This window comes from Anomaloglossus baeobatrachus, chromosome 3, assembly GCF_048569485.1.
Source record: "Anomaloglossus baeobatrachus isolate aAnoBae1 chromosome 3, aAnoBae1.hap1, whole genome shotgun sequence".
NCBI lineage: Eukaryota > Metazoa > Chordata > Amphibia > Anura > Aromobatidae > Anomaloglossus > Anomaloglossus baeobatrachus.
Genome location: NC_134355.1, coordinates 604,362,910 through 604,382,329, shown reverse-complemented (window position 1 = coordinate 604,382,329; position 19,420 = coordinate 604,362,910). Strand labels below are relative to the sequence as shown.

General features: G+C 41.5%; 1 protein-coding gene across 2 annotated transcripts in view; it reads right to left on the bottom strand.

Annotated features, from left to right (window-relative positions):
- SNTG2 (syntrophin gamma 2) overlaps positions 1-19,420 on the bottom strand; it is an 873,134-nt gene that overhangs the window by 134,371 nt on the left and 719,343 nt on the right. For both annotated transcript variants that reach the window (XM_075341061.1, XM_075341060.1), the window contains exon 14: positions 8,542-8,751. In XM_075341061.1, coding sequence (XP_075197176.1) covers positions 8,542-8,751 — 210 coding nt within the window. The remainder of the gene's footprint in view (positions 1-8,541; positions 8,752-19,420) is intronic.

Sequence of the window (19,420 nt, the reverse complement as noted above, 5' to 3'; positions counted from 1 at the left end):
GCCCCTATTCGGCTTATAAGCCTCACCGCGGCTCTGTTCTGTCCCATTCCACCACTGATCTCCCAGGGCACAGGTAATGTCATAGCGCTCCTCGTTGCTATCATCATGTTATTCTATGGGATTGTTTTTTCTATATCCTTCATTGATTGTTATTTCACTTTATCCTCTAGCTATCTTATTAATGATATTTGTATTCCAAATCCTCACTAGGAAACTCTGCTCTTTATATGAGGTAATATGATGTTTTATTGTGGCATACAGATGCACTTTCTGTTACATCTTAATATGTGGTTTAAAATTTACATTCTTTGTCCCATAGATAACCATACATGTGATCATTATACCACGTTATTCAGAGCTCTTCTTTAGGGAGATTCTGATTAGGTATGCTTATATTGTATGTTCTTTTTGGCTGATTTATGCATTTAATTCTTCTTTGTACCTAATATATGGCCCCTTTTTTTCTAGAAAATTTCATGCGAAGTTCATTGATATACAGTTAGGTCCAGAAATATTTGGACAGTGACACAATTGTCGCGAGTTGGGCTCTGCATGCCACCACATTGGATTTGAAATGAAACCTCTACAACAGAATTCAAGTGCAGATTGTAACGTTTAATTTGAAGGTTTGAACAAAAATATCTGATAGAAATTGTAGGAATTGTACACATTTCTTTACAAACACTCCACATTTTAGGAGGTCAAAAGTAATTGGACAAATAAACCAAACCCAAACAAAATATTTTTATTTTCAATATTTTGTTGGGAATCCTTTGGAGGCAATCACTGCCTTAAGTCTGGAACCCATGGACATCACCAAACACTGGGTTTCCTCCTTAATGCCTTGCCTGGCCTTTACAGCCGCAGCCTTCAGGTCTTGCTTGTTTGTGGGTCTTTCCGTCTTAAGTCTGGATTTGAGCAAGTGAAATGCATGCTCAATTGGGTTAAGATCTGGTGATTGACTTGGCCATTGCAGAATGTTCCACTTTTTTGCACTCATGAACTCCTGGGTAGCTTTGGCTGTATGCTTGGGGTCATTGTCCATCTGTACTATGAAGCGCCGTCCGATCAACTTTGCGGCATTTGGCTGAATCTGGGCTGAAAGTATATCCCGGTACACTTCAGAATTCATCCGGGTACTCTTGTCTGCTGTTATGTCATCAATAAACACAAGTGACCCAGTGCCATTGAAAGCCATGCATGCCCATGCCATCACGTTGCCTCCACCATGTTTTACAGAGGATGTGGTGTGCCTTGGATCATGTGCCGTTCCCTTTCTTCTCCAAACTTTTTTCTTCCCATCATTCTGGTACAGGTTGATCTTTGTCTCATCTGTCCAAAGAATACTTTTCCAGAACTGAGCTGGCTTCATGAGGTGTTTTTCAGCAAATTTAACTCTGGCCTGTCTATATTTGGAATTGATGAATGGTTTGCATCTAGATGTGAACCCTTTGTATTTACTTTCATGGAGTCTTCTCTTTACTGTTGACTTAGAGACAGATACACCTACTTCACTGAGAGTGTTCTGGACTTCCGTTGATGTTGTGAACAGGTTCTTCTTCACCAAAGAAAGTATGCGGCGATCATCCACCACTGTTGTCATCCGTGGACGCCCAGGGCTTTTTGAGTTCCCAAGCTCACCAGTCAATTCCTTTTTTCTCAGAATGTACCCGACTGTTGATTTTGCTACTCCAAGCATGTCTGCTATCTCTCTGATGGATTTTTTCTTTTTTTTCAGCCTCAGGATGTTCTGCTTCACCTTAATTGAGAGTTCCTTAGACCGCATGTTGTCTGGTCACAGCAACAGCTTCCAAATGCAAAACCACACATCTGTAATCAACCCCAGACCTTTTAACTACTTCATTGATTACAGGTTAACGAGGGAGACGCCTTCAGAGTTAATTGCAGCCCTTAGAGTCCCTTGTCCAATTACTTTTGGTCCCTTGAAAAAGAGGAGGCTATGCATTACAGAGCTATGATTCCTAAACCCTTTCTCCGATTTGGATGTGAAAACTCTCATATTGCAGCTGGGAGTGTGCACTTTCAGCCCATATTATATATATATATATATAATTGTATTTCTGAACATGTTTTTGTAAACAGCTAAAATAACAAAACTTGTGTCACTGTCCAAATATTTCTGGCCCTGACTGTACTTCACAGGATAACACATTACCTGTTTTCACACTGCATTAGGTATATATGATGTTTTTCTCATTATTTTTGATTTGGATATCATAGTATCATAGTATCATAGTTTTTAAGGTTGAAGGGAGACTCTAAGTCCATCTAGTTCAACCTGTAGCCTAACATGTTGATCCAGAGGAAGGCAAAAAAACCCCCAATGTGGCAAACAAGTTCCAATGGGGAAAAAATTTCCTTCCTGACTCTACATCCGGCAATCAGACTAGTTCCCTGGATCAATACCCTGTCATAAAATCTAATATACATAACTGGTAATATTACATTTTTCAAGAAAGGCGTCCAGGCTCTGCTTAAATGTTAGTAGTGAATCACTCATTACAACATCATGTGGCAGAGAGTTCCATAGTCTCACTGCTCGTACAGTAAAGAATCCTCGTCTGTGATTATGATTAAACCTTCTTTCCTCAAGACGTAGTGGATGCCCCCGTGTTCCAGTCGCAGGCCTTGGTGTAAAAAGATCTTTGGAAAGGTCTCTGTACTGTCCCCTCATATATTTATACATTGTGATTAGATCCCCCCTAAGCCTTCGTTTTTCCAAACTAAATAACCCCAAGTTTAATAACCTGTCTTGGTATTGCAGCCCACCCATTCCTCTAATAATCTTGGTGGCTCTTCTCTGCACCCTCTCCAGTTCAGCTATGTCCTTCTTATATATCGGTGACCAGAATTGTACACAGTATTCTAAGTGTGGTCGCACTAGTGACTTGTACAGAGGTAGAACTATATTTTTTTCATGAACACTTATACCTCTTTTAATACATCCCATTATTTTATTAGCCCTGGCAGAAGCTGCCTGACACTGTCCACTAAAGTGAAGTTTACCATCCACCAATACACCCAAGTCTTTTTCTGTGTCTGTTTTACCCAGTGTTCTACGATTAAGTACATAATCATAAATGTTATTTCCTCTACCCAAGTGCATGACCTTACATTTATCTACATTAAACTTCAATTGCCACTTCTCAGCCCAATCCTCCAATTTACATAAATCTCCCTGTAATATAAAATTATCCTCCTCTGTATTGATTACCCTGCAGAGTTTAGTATCATCTGCAAATATTGAAATTCTACTCCGCATGCCCCCAACAAGGTCATTTATAAATATGTTGAAAAGAAGTGGGCCCAATACTGACCCCTGTGGTACCCCACTATGAACTGAGACCCAGTCCGAGTACGTACCATTAATAACCACCCTTTGTTTCCTATCACTTAGCCAGTTTTTAACCCAGTTACACATATTTTCCCCTATCCCAATTATTCTCATTTTATGTACCAACCTAAAATGATATATGATTTATAATATCTCATGTATTTATGGTACTGACAATTGCATATGTTTCTATTTTTTATTTAGTTTTGAAAAAGGCATTCGCCGAAACGTCAAAAATAAAATTAAATAAAAACTCAATTATATAAGACTCTCTCATTTTTGAGTGCCGGGGTTCTCTATTTATAGCTTTACCCTGGCTGGTATGAAATTTGGGGGGAACCGCATGCTGTTTTTTTAAAATTATTTATTTAATTTGCTGCATGATATAGACCCGCCCACCGGCAGCTGTGCTTGGTTGCAGTGAGACAGCTGTCACTCAACGTGGGGGCGTGTCTGACTGCCAATCATAGGCGCCGGTGGGTGGGGAAAACAGTGAATAAGTGATGGAATAATGAGCGGCCAGCTTTTTCAAAAGAGGAAAAGCCGCCGGATCTTTGTGACAGCCGTGCAGTGCAGCGCCGGTGATCTGGGATCGGTGAGTATAGGAGACGGGGGGGAAAGGGATAGACCAACAGACAGAGAGAGAGACCGAGGACAGGGAGACAGAAAGACTGACAGAGAGACAGACAGACCGACTGTCAGAGATAGAGATTGACCAACATTGACAGACCTCACTCATTTCCTGTGTTTTCGGCAACATGCGATAAATGTATTTAGAAAAACTCATGTGACTAGGATGGTGTGTGTGCCGTCCATGTGACATACGTTTTTTTTCACGCACCCATAGACTTTCATTGGAGTGACTCTCGCGAGAAACTCACCAAAACGCAGCAAGTTGCGATTTTGTTCTCAGTCCGATTTGGATTGAGGAAAAAATAACAAATGGGAGCTGCCTCATTGATTAATGGGTCCGAGTGCAATGCGAGAATTTCTCGCATTGCACTCGTGCGAGTGCGAGTTAATCGCAAGTGTGAAGCCGGCCTGAGTTGAATATCCAGCAGCTACTCCAAGAAGCAGAAGGATTTTATAAGGCTGGAAATGATCAAATGGCCGACAGCTGAGACAGACTGCTGCAGCACAGAAAGGAGTTTAACCATTTTGTGCCCAAGGTAAATTAACACCGTTTAAATGTGAATAGAGTAAAATGATGATAGAGAGCTCTGACCCTGAGCCGTTAAAGGCACCCGTGATAAACGGTACATCAACTGATGTCAGTTTACTAGTTTTCATTCCTTGGACCAGTTTTGGAAGATAATAAACTCTATATACTAGGAAAACCTTACAGGACTCATTGTTTCGGAGATGCTCTGACCTAGTTCTATTCTGATCATGGTCATATTTTAAATGCTTTAGTCATTTTTCCCACTTTCAACAAATCAATTTTCAGAGATAACTTGTTTACTTACTTTTTATAGAGTTAAGGTGGTGTCACACATAGCGACGCAGCAGCGATCACGACCAGCAATCTGACCTTATCAGGATCGCTGCTGCGTCGTTACATGGTCGCTGGTGAGCTGTCAAACAGGCAGATCTCACCAGCGACCAGTGACCAGCCCCCAGCCAGTAGCGACGGGTGGAAGCGTAACTAAGGTAAATATCGGGTAACCAAGGAAAGCACTTCTCTTGGTTACCCGATATTTACCTTAGTTACTAGCGTCCACCGCTCTCACGCTGCCAGTGCCGGCTCCCTGTTCCCTGCACTCCTAGCCAGAGTACACATCGGGTTAATTACCCGATGTGTACTCCAGCTACGTATGCAGTGAGCATGGAGCCGCCACTGCAGCGTGAGAGCACACCGCTTAGCGCTGGCTCCCTGCACTCCTAGCCAGAGACCACATTGGGTTAATTACCCGATGTGTACTCCAGCTACGTATGCAGGGAGCCGGCACTGGCAGCATGAGAGCTGCGGACGCTAGTAACTAAGGTAAATATCGGGTAACCAAGGAAAGGGCTTCTTGGTTACCCGATGTTTACCGTGGTTACAGCTTACCCAGGCTGCCAGACGCCGGCTTCCTGCTCACTTCAGTTTGTCGCTCTCTCGCTGTCACACACAGCGATGTGTGCTTCACAGCGGGAGAGCAACATCGAAAAAATGAAGCAGGACATTCAGCAACGACCGTCAACCTCACAGCAGAGGCCAGGCCATTGCTGGATGTCACACACAGTGACAGCGACGGGACGGCGCTGCTACGTCACAGAAAATGGTGACTTAGCAGCGACGTCGTTGTCGTCGTCGCTATGTGTGACACCACCTTTACTTAGACCAACGTCAATAGTCAACCGAAGGTAGTGCAGTGTGAAACAATTGTAAGAATACATATTTTGTCTCTACTCATTGCTCCTTTTCTGTGAAATTCAATTTTTATCCATATGCAAATTAGATTGCACTGGGAGGTGTATCCAAGCAGTCAATGGTTCCTCTTCTCTCCATCTCCCCATCCTGTGTTGTTTGAAGTGAAGACAATCTCTTCTTCTTGTGTCTTCAATGTCTCTAGTCAAAACATTGTGCATGCTCTACTCTTTGTATGGTCGGCACATGCAAAGGTCAAGACTAGGATTTTCAGCAAAACATAGCAGAATATTGTGCATGAAATGGGCAAAATAAAACCAGTATGTGCATGAGATTTTGGCTGGAGGAAGAAGTAATGTCACGCAGAACTCTGTTTTTACTGTCAATCAAGCAGCAAAGAGTGGCACCAGGTAGGGAAAGGTTAAGAGGAGCCATGGAAGGTAAGTGCAGCAATATGCCTTCCATGTGCACTTGCAGTTAAATTTGCATATACATAAAAAGAAGAATTTTTCCACAAAGGAACAATAAATCACGAAATAGATGTTGTTAGAATTGCCGCACACTGCCCTTTCCTGCACTAACTTTTGTTGCTTTCCAAAAACGTTTGACAGGTTTAATAAATATTATCCAATGACATGAAATAATTTAATCAATTCTCAAAATGTACAATTGCTTTTTGCCGTGCAGTTATTAGAAAATTGAAGCATTGCCTACTGACAGATAACAGTTGTTATTTTCTATTATTAGTTAAGATTTTACTCCAGAAACAGAATAGACATTAATTTACATATATTGTCCCTGGTATTGTGCTCTATGCACACAGTCATATTACAGATCTAGCAGAGCATTATGTAACCCATGATACAGCATCCGCCAATGTCTTGGGAGACCTATGGTATCTTTATATGCCTTCAATTTTATAAAGAGACATACGGAGGTATCTGGGAGAACCATTTTGACATATTACATATTTTTATTCTGAATACCCCCTGTATATTTTCTTCACCAAAACCACCGGGGTATAGCTAGCTACACCAGATGTTCCATTTTAGTAAATGAGAGAATACAATTCTCATTCTCATGTTGCAGTTCTGCTGTTTTTAGTGTTTACTGCTTTTAGTTAAAGTTACATCATTCTTTCTATCCCCATAACATTTGCTAACCATATGTTGAATTTAAAAGGTGTATCTGGGACTTTTTATATTTTAATAAAGCAAATGCATTAAAGGGTACATCTGGGACGTTAACAAAAAAAAAGTGCCTAAACACTAACAGGCAGTTGGTTGATGCCTACATGCCTCTTGTGACCGGCGCCGTCACAGACTGCTCCTGTCGGCGATTCAGCTGCTTCTGCTGATGTTGCATCAACAGATTGGCAGCGTCTCATCCGCACTGCTCTGTAGGCGGGTGGGAAAGCAGATGTCATACTGATTGACAGCTGGCTCCTCCATTTAGGCAGTGGGGAGCTGGCTATCAATCAGCATGACGTCAGCTGTACTGCACCATCCCCAGAGCAGGGTGGACAAGAAGCCTCCACTCTGTTGATGATAAAGGCATTGTATCACCGGCAGGAATGAGTTATAGCAACTATACCTGCCTCTTAGTGCTTAGGCACTAAAGTAACAGACATATCCTTTAATGCATTAGATTTAATATCCTTTATACTAAAAGACATAAGAAGTAATCAGGGAAGAGAATTGGACTTCTTGGGTCCCTCATACACTTAGGCCACATTCACATGTTATATTCGTAGCCAAAACCAGGAGTGGAACAATAAGAGGAAAATATAATAGAAACACGTCACCGCTTCTGCACTGTTTCACCCACTCCTGATTTTGACTCAACGTGTGCACATGGCCTTTTTGGCGTGGCTCTAATAGCTACATGAGCACCCCTTAGGCCATATGCACATGTTGAGTATTTTATAAAAAAAAAAAAAAAAAAAAGTCCATGTCCGAGTTCAAGTACTGTTCGTATGCTAATAAAGTTTGTTAAAAGGCTGCAGCACAGCCAATCAACAAGCTTTATTGCATATGGAAGGTGACTATAGACTGCTATGAACAATAAAAAAAGAGAAAACAAAAAAAGTTATTTGGGTTACCATCTACTTTTGATCACCAGCACAGGAAAAGCAGACAGCTGAAAGCTGCAACCGTCATATTTCTGCTTTACCTATGCTGGGTATCAAAAAGCAAGGGGATCAAACTCCATTTTTTTAAATTATATAAATAAATAATTTTAAAAACCAGAGTGGGGTCCCCCCTATTTTTGATAACCAGCCAAGGTAAAGCAGACAGCTGGGGGCTAATAATATCAGGCTGGGAAGGCCCATGGTTATTTGGTCCTTCCCAGATGTGCCAATGCTGGAGCTTTGCCCTGCTCTCCAATTTCCAATCCACCTGTGGCTGTTAGAAGCACATGTTGGCTCAGTGTGCGAGCCCGCATCAAAGCCAGGGACTTGACTTTGGACATACCAGTACGTCCAAGGTTGTTAAAGAGTTAAAAGATACTTAAATGCATGAACATATGCTCAACAAGACATTTGTACATAGAAATTCATATTTTCAGTTTAGTAAACACTTTTTGAGGTGGGTTTTGGAGTTGTCCTGTCTGCAAGAAACATTATGTGCACATACCCTTAAAATCCATCTAGCATTTATTTAGAAAGAAGTCACACATTTAGGATTAAAACATATAATACAATCAAGATTTTTTTTTTATCAACTAGCTTATTTATAGGCAAGTAATTCTGTATCTATGTGAAAATAATTCTCAATTCCGATCACTATTTTTTTTAATACCTGACTGTAGAAAGTCAAAAGGTGTCATTACTCACCCCTACTCGTTGTACTTCCATAAAGATTGCTTTTTGGAAGGATCTTTCCCATGCTGGTAGATCACTGCCCAACTCCGTACTGAAAAAGTGGCTCTTGCCGTGTCCAACTAAAACATTAAAACAATATGGTCGCTGACCTTCAAAATCTTCACTTTGATTAATATTTAAATATAGATTTTCTTGAATCCAGATTTCATCAGCAGGCCAAACCTAAAATTGAAGTAGAACAAGCAAATAAAACAGTCATCTCTTTCTAGAGCTTTACATCATCTATTGAATCCTATATTCTGTATGTAATATCTATGTAATGTATAGTACATATAGTAAGTAACTCTACTGCTGTGTTCCCCAACTCCAGTCCTCAACAGCCACCAACACATCATGTTTTCAGCATTGCCTTAGTAGTGCCCATGTGATAATTCCAGTATGAGGCTATGTGCGCATGCTGCGGATTTACCGTGGATTTGCTGCAGAAAATGTGTCTAACATTTCTGCGGTCATTCCCCAGCAAACCCTCTGGGTATAAAAAAATGTTGTGCGCACACTGAATTTTTTTATATCTGCGGATTTATCCACGGAATTTCCACTGCGGAATTAATGAGCATGTCACTTCTTTTCCGCACGTACCTGTGGTTTTTGCCATAAATAACGGTAAAAATCCGCAGGGACCAACCTGCGGCAAATCCGCGGCTAATCCCCACCAAACCGCGGCAAAACCGCATGCGGATTTAATTGCGGTTTTGGTGGGTTTTTTTACCGCAGGTGCTGGATTCTTTAAGAGGGTCCGGAGTTTCCTTGAGAAAAAGTCAATATCTAGTACGCACATGGCCTTAACAGAATCCTAAATACATGATCTGTTGCTGCTCATGAGGGCTGGAGCTGGGGAACATTACTCTACTAGATTTTGTTGAAAAATGAACCTTAAAGTGTAACCAGTGTTTTAATTTTTATTTCATAAATGAATAGTACACATTAAAATAAGCAATTTTGTAACATATGTTGTCAGACAAATGTGCTTCTTTCTCTGCCAGAATTGATCAGAATTGATTGTTACAAAAATACTCAATTCAGAAGTAAAATCTGTATTCAGTGAGGACAGACTTTCCTATTTACTGTGATAGGGGATGGCAGTTGTTATTGGTGAGATTCTATAACAGGAGGAGCTAGAGATAGAGCTCCTCCCTCCTCCCTCTTCTATATACCGTACATTGAAAATCATCAGTAACAACTGTTAGGGTATGTTCACACAGGGGTTTTTTTGGTAAGTTTTTGCTGCGTTTTTTAGCTGCAGATTTGCCTTGGTTTTATGCAATCTCATGCACACACACACAAACACCTGCAGATTTTTTCCTGACTGTTTTGTCAAATTCCTGCGTTTTTGCTGCAGATTTCAAAGAATGAGCATGTCAATTCTTTGCAGCGTGTTTGCATTATTTTTTCATTGATACAACCCATTTTGTAGAAAAAGCACATCAAAAGCGCATCAAAAACGCCACTAAAACGCACTACAAACACAGATGACTCAAAGGAGATTTCCTGCCACAAGATCAGGTTTTGGCCGGGAAAAAAACTTACCAAACAAGCCTTAAACTGTTATCTCCTATCTCAGTAAGGCCTCTGCCACACTTCCGCAAAAATACACGTACGTGTCTCAGGTTCCGTTTTTTGTGTCTGTTTCTCCGGTACGTGTGACATCCGTGTGATGGCGTATGCTCGCCGTGTGTGCGTGTGGAATGTCCGTGCATGGGTGAGATACGTACATGTAATGTCCATGTGCTGTCCGTTTGAAATCATCCCTGTGTAAGGCAAAATGTCGTTACTACATACCCGCTGACAGCCGACACAGACAGAGTTGCGCAATGAGAATGAACTTGGATGAACTTCATCCGACTTCATTGTCATACCACAGCTCTGTCTGTGTGTGGCGTCCTGATTAGCGGTCACCCGTGAAGGACTCACCGGTGACCGCTAATCCCCTCAGTGACTGAAGTTAGCGGCGTGTTTAGCGCTGCTTTCACTCAGGTTACCCGCGGCTAGCTGGATTCCTCCAACAGAGACCGCAACTCACCTGTGACTTCATTGCAGATCGCGCAGCTCACTTCAGTCACTTGGGCGACTTGCTGTCACAGTTGGAGGATCCAGAGTTGGCCACGAGTAACCTGAGTGACGTCATTGCTGATCATGCGGATCACCTCAATTGCTGCGTGGAGCTGACAGAGAGCGGTCATGTTAAGTGGCCGCTCTTGTCAGCTTCATGTAGCAGAGCTGAGAGTGTTGTGGGACCTCCGTGGATTACGCTGGACCTGGATGGGTTTTTGGGGCCTAATAAATTGGTGAAAGAGGGTGTTTGTTTTTGTGTATTATTCCAAATAAAGGATTTTTTGGATGTGTGTGTATATTTTCTTTAACTTACAGGCTAATCATGGAAGGTGTCACGGGGAGACGCCTGTCATGATTAACCCCTTATTACCTTGATTTCCAATGCACCAGGGCAATTCGGGATGAGCTGGGTAGAGTCCCGGAACTCTCGCATCTAATGGATGCGGCAATTCTGGGCAGCTGCTGACTGATATTGTTAGGCTAGGTGGCTCCCCATAACGTGGAGCCCCCCATCCTGAGAATACCAGCCTTCACCCATGTGGCTTTACCCTGGCTGGTATTAGAATTGGGGGGGGACCACACTTAGTTTTTGTTTATTTATTTATTTATTTTACTGCTTGATATAGACACGCCCCCCGGTGTCTGTGATTTGTTGCAGTGAGACATCTGTCACTCAGTGTGGGGGGCATGTCTCACTACAACCAATCATAGGCGCAGGTGGGCGGGGAAAGCAGTGAATACGGGATTGAATAATGAGCGGCCGGCATTTTCAAAATATTAAAACCCGCCGGAGGTTTTTAACCCCTTCAGCCCCCGTACACTTTCTGTTTTTTCGTTTTTGATTTTTGCTCCCCTTCTTCCGAGAGCTGTAAATTTTTTATTTTTCCATCAATCTTGCCATATGGGGCTTGTTTTTTGCGGGACAAGTTGTACTTTTAAATGAAACCATAAGTTTTACCATATGGTGCACTTGAAAACAGCAAAAAAATTCCAAGTGTGGAAAAACTGCAAAAAAAGTGTGATGGCACAATAGTTTTTGGGATGTTTTATTCACAGTGTTCACTATATGGTAAAACTGATGTGTCTTTGTGATGCCTGAGGTCGGTGCGAGTTTGTAGACACCAAAAATGTATAGGTTTACTTGTATCTAAGGGGTTAAAAAAAATCACATGCTTGTCCAATAAAAGTGGCGTACATTTTGCGCCATTTTCCGAAACCCGTAGGGTTCTCATTTTTTGGGATCTATGGCTCAGTGATAGCTTATTTTTTGCGTCTCGAGCTGACGTTTCTAATGGTACTATTTTTGCGCAGATGCTACTTTTTGATCGCCTGTTATTGCATTTTGCGCAAAACTTGTGGCGACCAAAAAATGTAGTTTTGGTGTTTGGAATTTTTTGCCACTACGCCGTTTAGCAATCAGATTAATTGATTTTATATTTTGAGAGATCGTGCATTTCTGAACGCGGCGATACCAAATATGTGTATATTTTTTTTTTTTAACCCTTTAATTTTCAATGGGGTGAAAGGGGAGTGATTTGAACTTTTAGGTTTATTTTTATTTTATTTTTTAAAACTTTTTTTTTACTTTTTTTTTCATTTTACTAGTCCCCCTAGGGGGCTATAGCGATCAGCAATCCGATCGCTCTGCACTATCTGCTGATCACAGCTATACAGCTGTAAACAGCAGATACGGTCACTTCTTGCTTCACTGACCTCCGGGCTAAGTGAAACCGGAAGGGACTCGTCATAGCTACAGGCGTCATCACATGACCCTGTGCTACCATGGCAACCACTGAAAGTCACGTGATCACTCACGTGACTTCCGGTGGGGGCGGCGGTAAGTAAAAATCGTGACCTTGCGTATATACAACTCGCTGCCAGACTTTGGCAGCGAGATGTATGGGGTTAATGTTACGGCTGGACTGCGATTCCTCTCGTAACATGCAGGCACACATGTCAGCTGTTGAAGCGTGTAAAGCGGACTTTAAACCAGATAGTTGTATAACATCATTAAAAAATAACATTTGCCACATGTCTACTGTACATAAACCACAATTTTTAAACATTTTTTTTTCTTTTGTTGAAATGTTAGAAAGATTGAAAGTTTATGAGCAACTTCTCATTTTTCCCAAAAAATTTACAAAACCATTTTTTAGAGAACAAATCATGTTTGTAGTGACTTTGAGGGTCCTATGAGACAGAAAACACTCCAAAGTGTTATCATTTAAAATTATTAATCCTGCAAACTACTCAAAACCACATTCAAGAAGTTTATTAACCCTCTAGGTGCTTCACCGGAACTAAAGCAATGCAAAATATAGAAATGAAAATTTTACTTTTTCCCCACAAAAATATTGCTTTAGCCTTATAGTTTTCATTTTTACAACGGTAACAGGAGAAAGTAGACCATATAGTTTGTTATGCAATTTCTCATGAGTAGACTGAGACACCATATGTGGTGAAAAACTACTGTTTGGACACACGGCAGGGCTCAGAAGGGAAGGGGTGCTATTTGAATTTTATAGCGCAAAATTGGTAGGAATAAATAGTAGACGCCATGTTGCATTTGCAAAGCCCTTGGTGTGCTTAAACAGTGGAAAGGTGTGATGAGCACAACTGCGTCACAGAGTTTTATAATGTTGAACCACGAAAATGAAAAAATACATTTTTACCACAAAAATGATTCTTTAACTCCAATTTTTTTTTCATTTTCACAAGAGTAAAAGGAGAAAAGGCAGTTTACAGTTCGTTGTGCAATTTGTACACATATCCTATATTTAGTGTAAAACTACTGTATGGGTGCACGGTTTGAATCGGAAGGAAAAGTGTGCTATTTGAAATGTGAAGCACAAAATTGGCTGGAATAGATAGTGGATACCATGTTGCATATGCAAAGCCCCTAATGTGCCTTAATAGTGGAAACCCCCACAAGTCACCCCAGTTTGGAAAGAAGAAGAAATAAGAAAGCAAGAAATGTATCTAGATGTTTGGTGAGCACCTTAAATTCATAGGTACTTTGCAAAATTTTATAACGTTGATCCGTTAAAATAAAACAATACATTTTTAGCACAAAAATGTTGCTTTAACCTAAAATTTTTCATTTTCTCAAGGGTAACAGGAGAAAATGGACCATTCAATTTGTTGTGCAATTTCGCTTGATACCCTATTATTGGTGGAAAACTATCGGTTCAGCTCATGGCAGGGCTTGAAAGGTAAAGAGTGCTGTTTGAAGTTTGGAGTGCTATTTTGGCTGGAATAGATAGTAGATACCATGTTGTATTTGCAGAGCCCATGATGTACCTAAAGAGTAGAACCCCCCCACAAGTCACTCCATTTTAGGAACTATACCTCTCAAGGAATTCATCTTGATGTGTAGTGAGCTATTTTAAGCCTCAGGTAATTCATGTAATTGTATAACATTAGATGTAAAAGTAAAAAAAACATTCCACTTAAATTCATCTTTGGTCCCAAAGTTTACATTTTCAAAAAAGGTAATAGGAAAAAATGGGCAATACAATTTGTTATACAATTTCTCCTGAGTTTTCCAGCATCACACATGTGTTCAAAAACTACTTTTGTAGTACAGTGCAAAACTCAGAAGGGAAGGAACACCATATTGGAGTTCTAATTTATGTGGAATGGTTTGGCAGAGCCATTGACATAAAAATAGCAACAAAAAGAGGATTAAATCTCCTCCAAACAAACCACCCCCCTTTTCACTCGTGGGCGAGGAGCGCTGCTCGAGTCCCCGGGTCTGGCCCACCGCTCGAGCCACCGAGCAGCAGCAGCCCCGGACCCGAGCGTAGCGAACGCGGCCCCTCCGCCCGCGACACAAGCAATCAGTGTGCAGTTTTATCATCTAGCAATCGCCCCCTCCATTTTTTTTGGAAGTGTGTGTGTGATTGGCTCCTCCTGCACCTGTGATGCCTCCACTTAGTGGGGGTTTAGCTGCATCCTGCTAGAGTACTAGTTTTTGGCCCGGGCGATATACAACTGCTGCCCTTTTTTGCTGTAAGTAGAGTGCTTGACATGCCAGAAATGAAGACCCCACCATAAGTGACCCCATTGTACTAATGGCACCACTTAATGACTTCATCTAGGGGGACAGTGAATATATTGACATCACAAGTGTGTCACTGAATTGTATACCATTTTGCAGTGAAGAAAGAATAAATACATTTTTTCTCCAAAATGTTGCTTTAGCCCCAAGTTTTTATGAGGGCTAATAAGAAAAAGAAAAGAAGAAAAAAGGGGCCACGTTGTTTGTTATGTAATTGTTTAGGAGTGCGCCAATACTCTCCAAGTGATCGAGAACTACTATTGAGGTACAGTGCAAAGCTGACAAGTCAAGGAGTTACTGAAACGATTTGCAGGTACCATGTCACATTGGCGGAGCCCCAGAGGTGCGAGAATAGGAGAAATCCCATTTTACAAACTAAATCCCTCAATTAGTTAATTTAGGGGTGCAGTGAGCATATTGACACTACAGTTGTGTAACTAAATTTGATACTATTGGATGGTGAAGAAAAAATGATTACATTTGTACCACTATAATGTTGTTTTAATCCCTGATAGCCTATTTTAACAATGGGAATAGATTAAACAGGCCCCATATTGTGTTACACAAGTTCTCCTAAATTTGGCAATACCCCATATGCGACTATACAGTACTATATGGCCACATGGCAGGGCTTGGGAAGGAAGGAGCATCATTTGACTTTTAAAGCATAGATGTTCCTAGAATAATTTATGGTTACGGACTCTGAAGACATGCTTCCAGTACATGCATTGTGGTCCAAGAGTGGACCGATATTCTCTGACATCTTCAAGAGCCCTTAGACTGTTGCTCATGTATAGATCTCCACTGTAGTTTTGGCACCACTTCTAAAGACTTTATGAACATATAGCATTTATGTATTTTAGCTGTTGGTCCTAGCATATAAACTGTTTAAAACTTCTGACTTAACTAAAAAGAAAATAAAAATAACATATATTGAGAATAAAGTACAAATGTCTTCATGAACACTAAGGGTTTTTTTGCACGCTGCGACATCGCTAGCCGATGCTAGCGATGCCGAGCATGATAGTACCCGCCCCCGTCGTACATGCGATATCTTGTGATAGCTGCCGTAGCGAACATTATTGCTATGGCAGCTTCACACGCACTTACCTGCCCTGCGACGTCGCTCTGGCCGGCAACCCGCCTCTTTCCTAAGGGGGTGGTTCGTGCGGCGTCACAGCGACGTCACATGGCAGGCGGCCAATAGAAGCGGAGGGGCGGAGATGAGCGGGACGTAAACATCCCACCCACCTCCTTCCTTCCGCATAGCCGGTGGACGCAAGTAGGAGATGTTCTTCGCTCCTGCGGCTTCACACACAGCGATGTGTGCTGCTGCAGGAACGAGGAACAACATCGTATCTCCTATTGGTGCAACATTATGAAAATGACCGACGCTACACAGATCACCGATTTACGACGCTTTTGCGATCGTTTTTCGGCGCATCTAGGCTTTACACGTTGCGACGTCATTACCGGCGCCAGATGTGCATCACTTTCAATTTGACCCCGACGATATCGCAGTAGCGATGTCGCAACGTGCAAAGTATCCCTAAGAGTAAAAGGAGCAATTTGACTTACTTTCATGATTAGTAGGGGTTCAAACTCATATTTTTAAAAAATACACAAGGTTCCCTAAATGCTATGAAGGGGTATTCCACTCAACTTCTTTCTTACTAGATACAAGGTGTGTTACTAGTTGAAGCTCCACAATAATATTTAATGAAGAAAAAACAAAAAGCCAGCACCAAATGGGCACTCCAGCACTAAAAATTCCATCTGTACTTATTATAAAATTTTGAGATTTTTGGCAAAAAATTGCAATTTCTTGAGCTACCTCGCCACGTCACGGCAAATCTCATTTGAGGCAGTCCTGCACTAAAATATTTTTAGAAAATGTGCCATACGGCTTCACATATGAATAGTAGAACTGCTCTTAGCAGCACTCACCTGGTCTATTTCAATCACGTACCCATGACTGAGTCATGGCTGTGGGCGGGACAGGTCCAAGCAAATGCTGCATGAAGTAAAAAGCCTGTGGACAAGGCCTGATGACTGAATGTGTACAGTCACCAACCGCCAAAATCTAGACAGGTGGAATACATCCCAAATTGGGGTGCATAGCATGGTGGGGGTCAGCCACCGACCAATTCAATGAAGAAAAAACAAAAAGCCAGCACCAAATGTGCACTCCAGCACTAAAAATTCCATCTGTACTTATTATAAAATTTTTGAGATTTTTGGCAAAAAATTGCAATTTCTTGAGCTACCTCGCCACGTCACTTTCAATTTGACCCCGACGATATCGCAGTAGCGATGTCGCAACGTGCAAAGTATCCCTAAGAGTAAAAGGAGCAATTTGACTTACTTTCATGATTAGTAGGGGCTCAAACTCATATTTTTAAAAAATACACAAGGTTCCCTAAATGCTATGAAGGGGTATTCCACTCAACTTCTTTCTTACTAGATACAAGGTGTGCTACTAGTTGAAGCTCCACAATAATATTTAATGTCTACTTCTCAATAGGTTATACAGTTAGGTCCAGAAATATTTGGACAGTGACACAATTTTCGCGAGTTGGGCTCTGCATGCCACCACATTGGATTTGAAACGAAACCTCTACAACAGAATTCAAGTGCAGATTGTAATTTTTAATTTGAAGGTTTGAACAAAAATATCTGATAGAAATTGTAGGAATTGTACACATTTCTTTACAAACACTCCACATTTTAGGAGGTCAAAAGTAATTGGACAAATAAACCAAACCCAAACAAAATATTTTTATTTTCAATATTTTGTTGCGAATCCTTTGGAGGCAATCACTGCCTTAAGTCTGGAACCCATGGACATCACCAAACGCTGGGTTTCCTCCTTCTTAATGCTTTGCCAGGCCTTTACAGCCGCAGCCTTCAGGTCTTGCTTGTTTGTGGGTCTTTCCGTCTTAAGTCTGGATTTGAGCAAGTGAAATGCATGCTCAATTGGGTTAAGATCTGGTGATTGACTTGGCCATTGCAGAATGTTCCACTTTTTTGCACTCATGAACTCCTGGGTAGCTTTGGCTGTATGCTTGGGGTCATTGTCCATCTGTACTATGAAGCGCCGTCCGATCAACTTTGCGGCATTTGGCAGAATCTGGGCTGAAAGTATATCCCGGTACACTTCAGAATTCATCCGGCTACTCTTGTCTGCTGTTATGTCATCAATAAACACAAGTGACCCAGTGCCATTGAAATCCATACATGCCCATGCCATCACGTTGCCTCCACCATGTTTTACAGAGGATGTGGTATGCCTTGGATCATGTGCCGTTCCCTTTTTTCTCCAAACTTTTTTCTTCCCATCATTCTGGTACAGGTTGATCTTTGTCTCATCTGTCCATAGAATGCTTTTCCAGAACTGAGCTGGCTTCATGAGGTGTTTTTCAGCAAATTTAACTCTGGCCTGTCTATTTTTGGAATTGATGAATGGTTTGCATCTAGATGTGAACCCTTTGTATTTACTTTCATGGAGTCTTCTCTTTACTGTTGACTTAGAGACAGATACATCTACTTCACTGAGAGTGTTCTGGACTTCAGTTGATGTTGTGAACGGGTTCTTCTTCACCAAAGAAAGTATGCGGCGATCATCCACCACTGTTGTCATCCGTGGACACCCAGGCCTTTTTGAGTTCCCAAGCTCACCAGTCAATTCCTTTTTTCTCAGAATGTACCCGACTGTTGATTTTGCTACTCCAATCATGTCTGCTATCTCTCTGATGGATTTTTTCTTTTTTTTCAGCCTCAGGATGTTCTGCTTCACCTCAATTGAGAGTTCCTTAGACCGCATGTTGTCTGGTCACAGCAACAGCTTCCAAATGCAAAACCACACACCTGTAATCAACCCCAGACCTTTTAACTACTTCATTGATTACAGGTTAACGAGGGAGACACCTTCAGAGTTAATTGCAGCCCTTAGAGTCCCATGTCCAATTACTTTTGGTCCCTTGAAAAAGAGGAGGCTATGCATTACAGAGCTATGATTCCTAAACCCTTTCTCCGATTTGGATGTGAAAACTCTCATATTGCAGCTGGGAGTGTGCACTTTCAGCCCATATTATATATATAATTGTATTTCTGAACATGTTTTTGTAAACAGCTAAAATAACAAAACTTGTGTCACTGTCCAAATATTTCTGGACCTAACTGTAAATGTATTAGATCATAATAACTCTTTAAAAAATATTTTGTTTTGCCTATTTTTTTTTTTACATATATTTGTAATTGTTTCACATTTTTGCCTGGTAGAAATGTCCCTCCCAGTAATATATTCTGGATGTGATCTGTGTGTGTATTTAGTGTGCTACTTTCTTCATTAATTCATTCATAAACCCAGCTTCTATCCTGCAGTTTTTTTCTTTCCTCCCTTTCTGTTGCCTATTTTTTCTGTCCTCCCTGAACTTTTACATGCTTTGTCCCCTTACCACTCTGGAGATATCGTATTTTTCGGATTATAAGATGTACTGGCTGCAGTGGGGGCTGTGTGGAGCAGGCGGTGAGATGTTCTGTTGGCAGTGTGGGGCTATACTTGCTTCAGTGAGGGCCTTGTGGAGGAGGGCGGTGCGGCATGTGAGATGCTCTGTTGGCGGTGCGTGGCTGCTCTGGCTGCAGTGGGGGCTGTGTGGAGCAGGCCGTGAGATGTTCTGTTGGCAGTGTGGGGCTATACTTGCTTCAATGAGGGCCTTG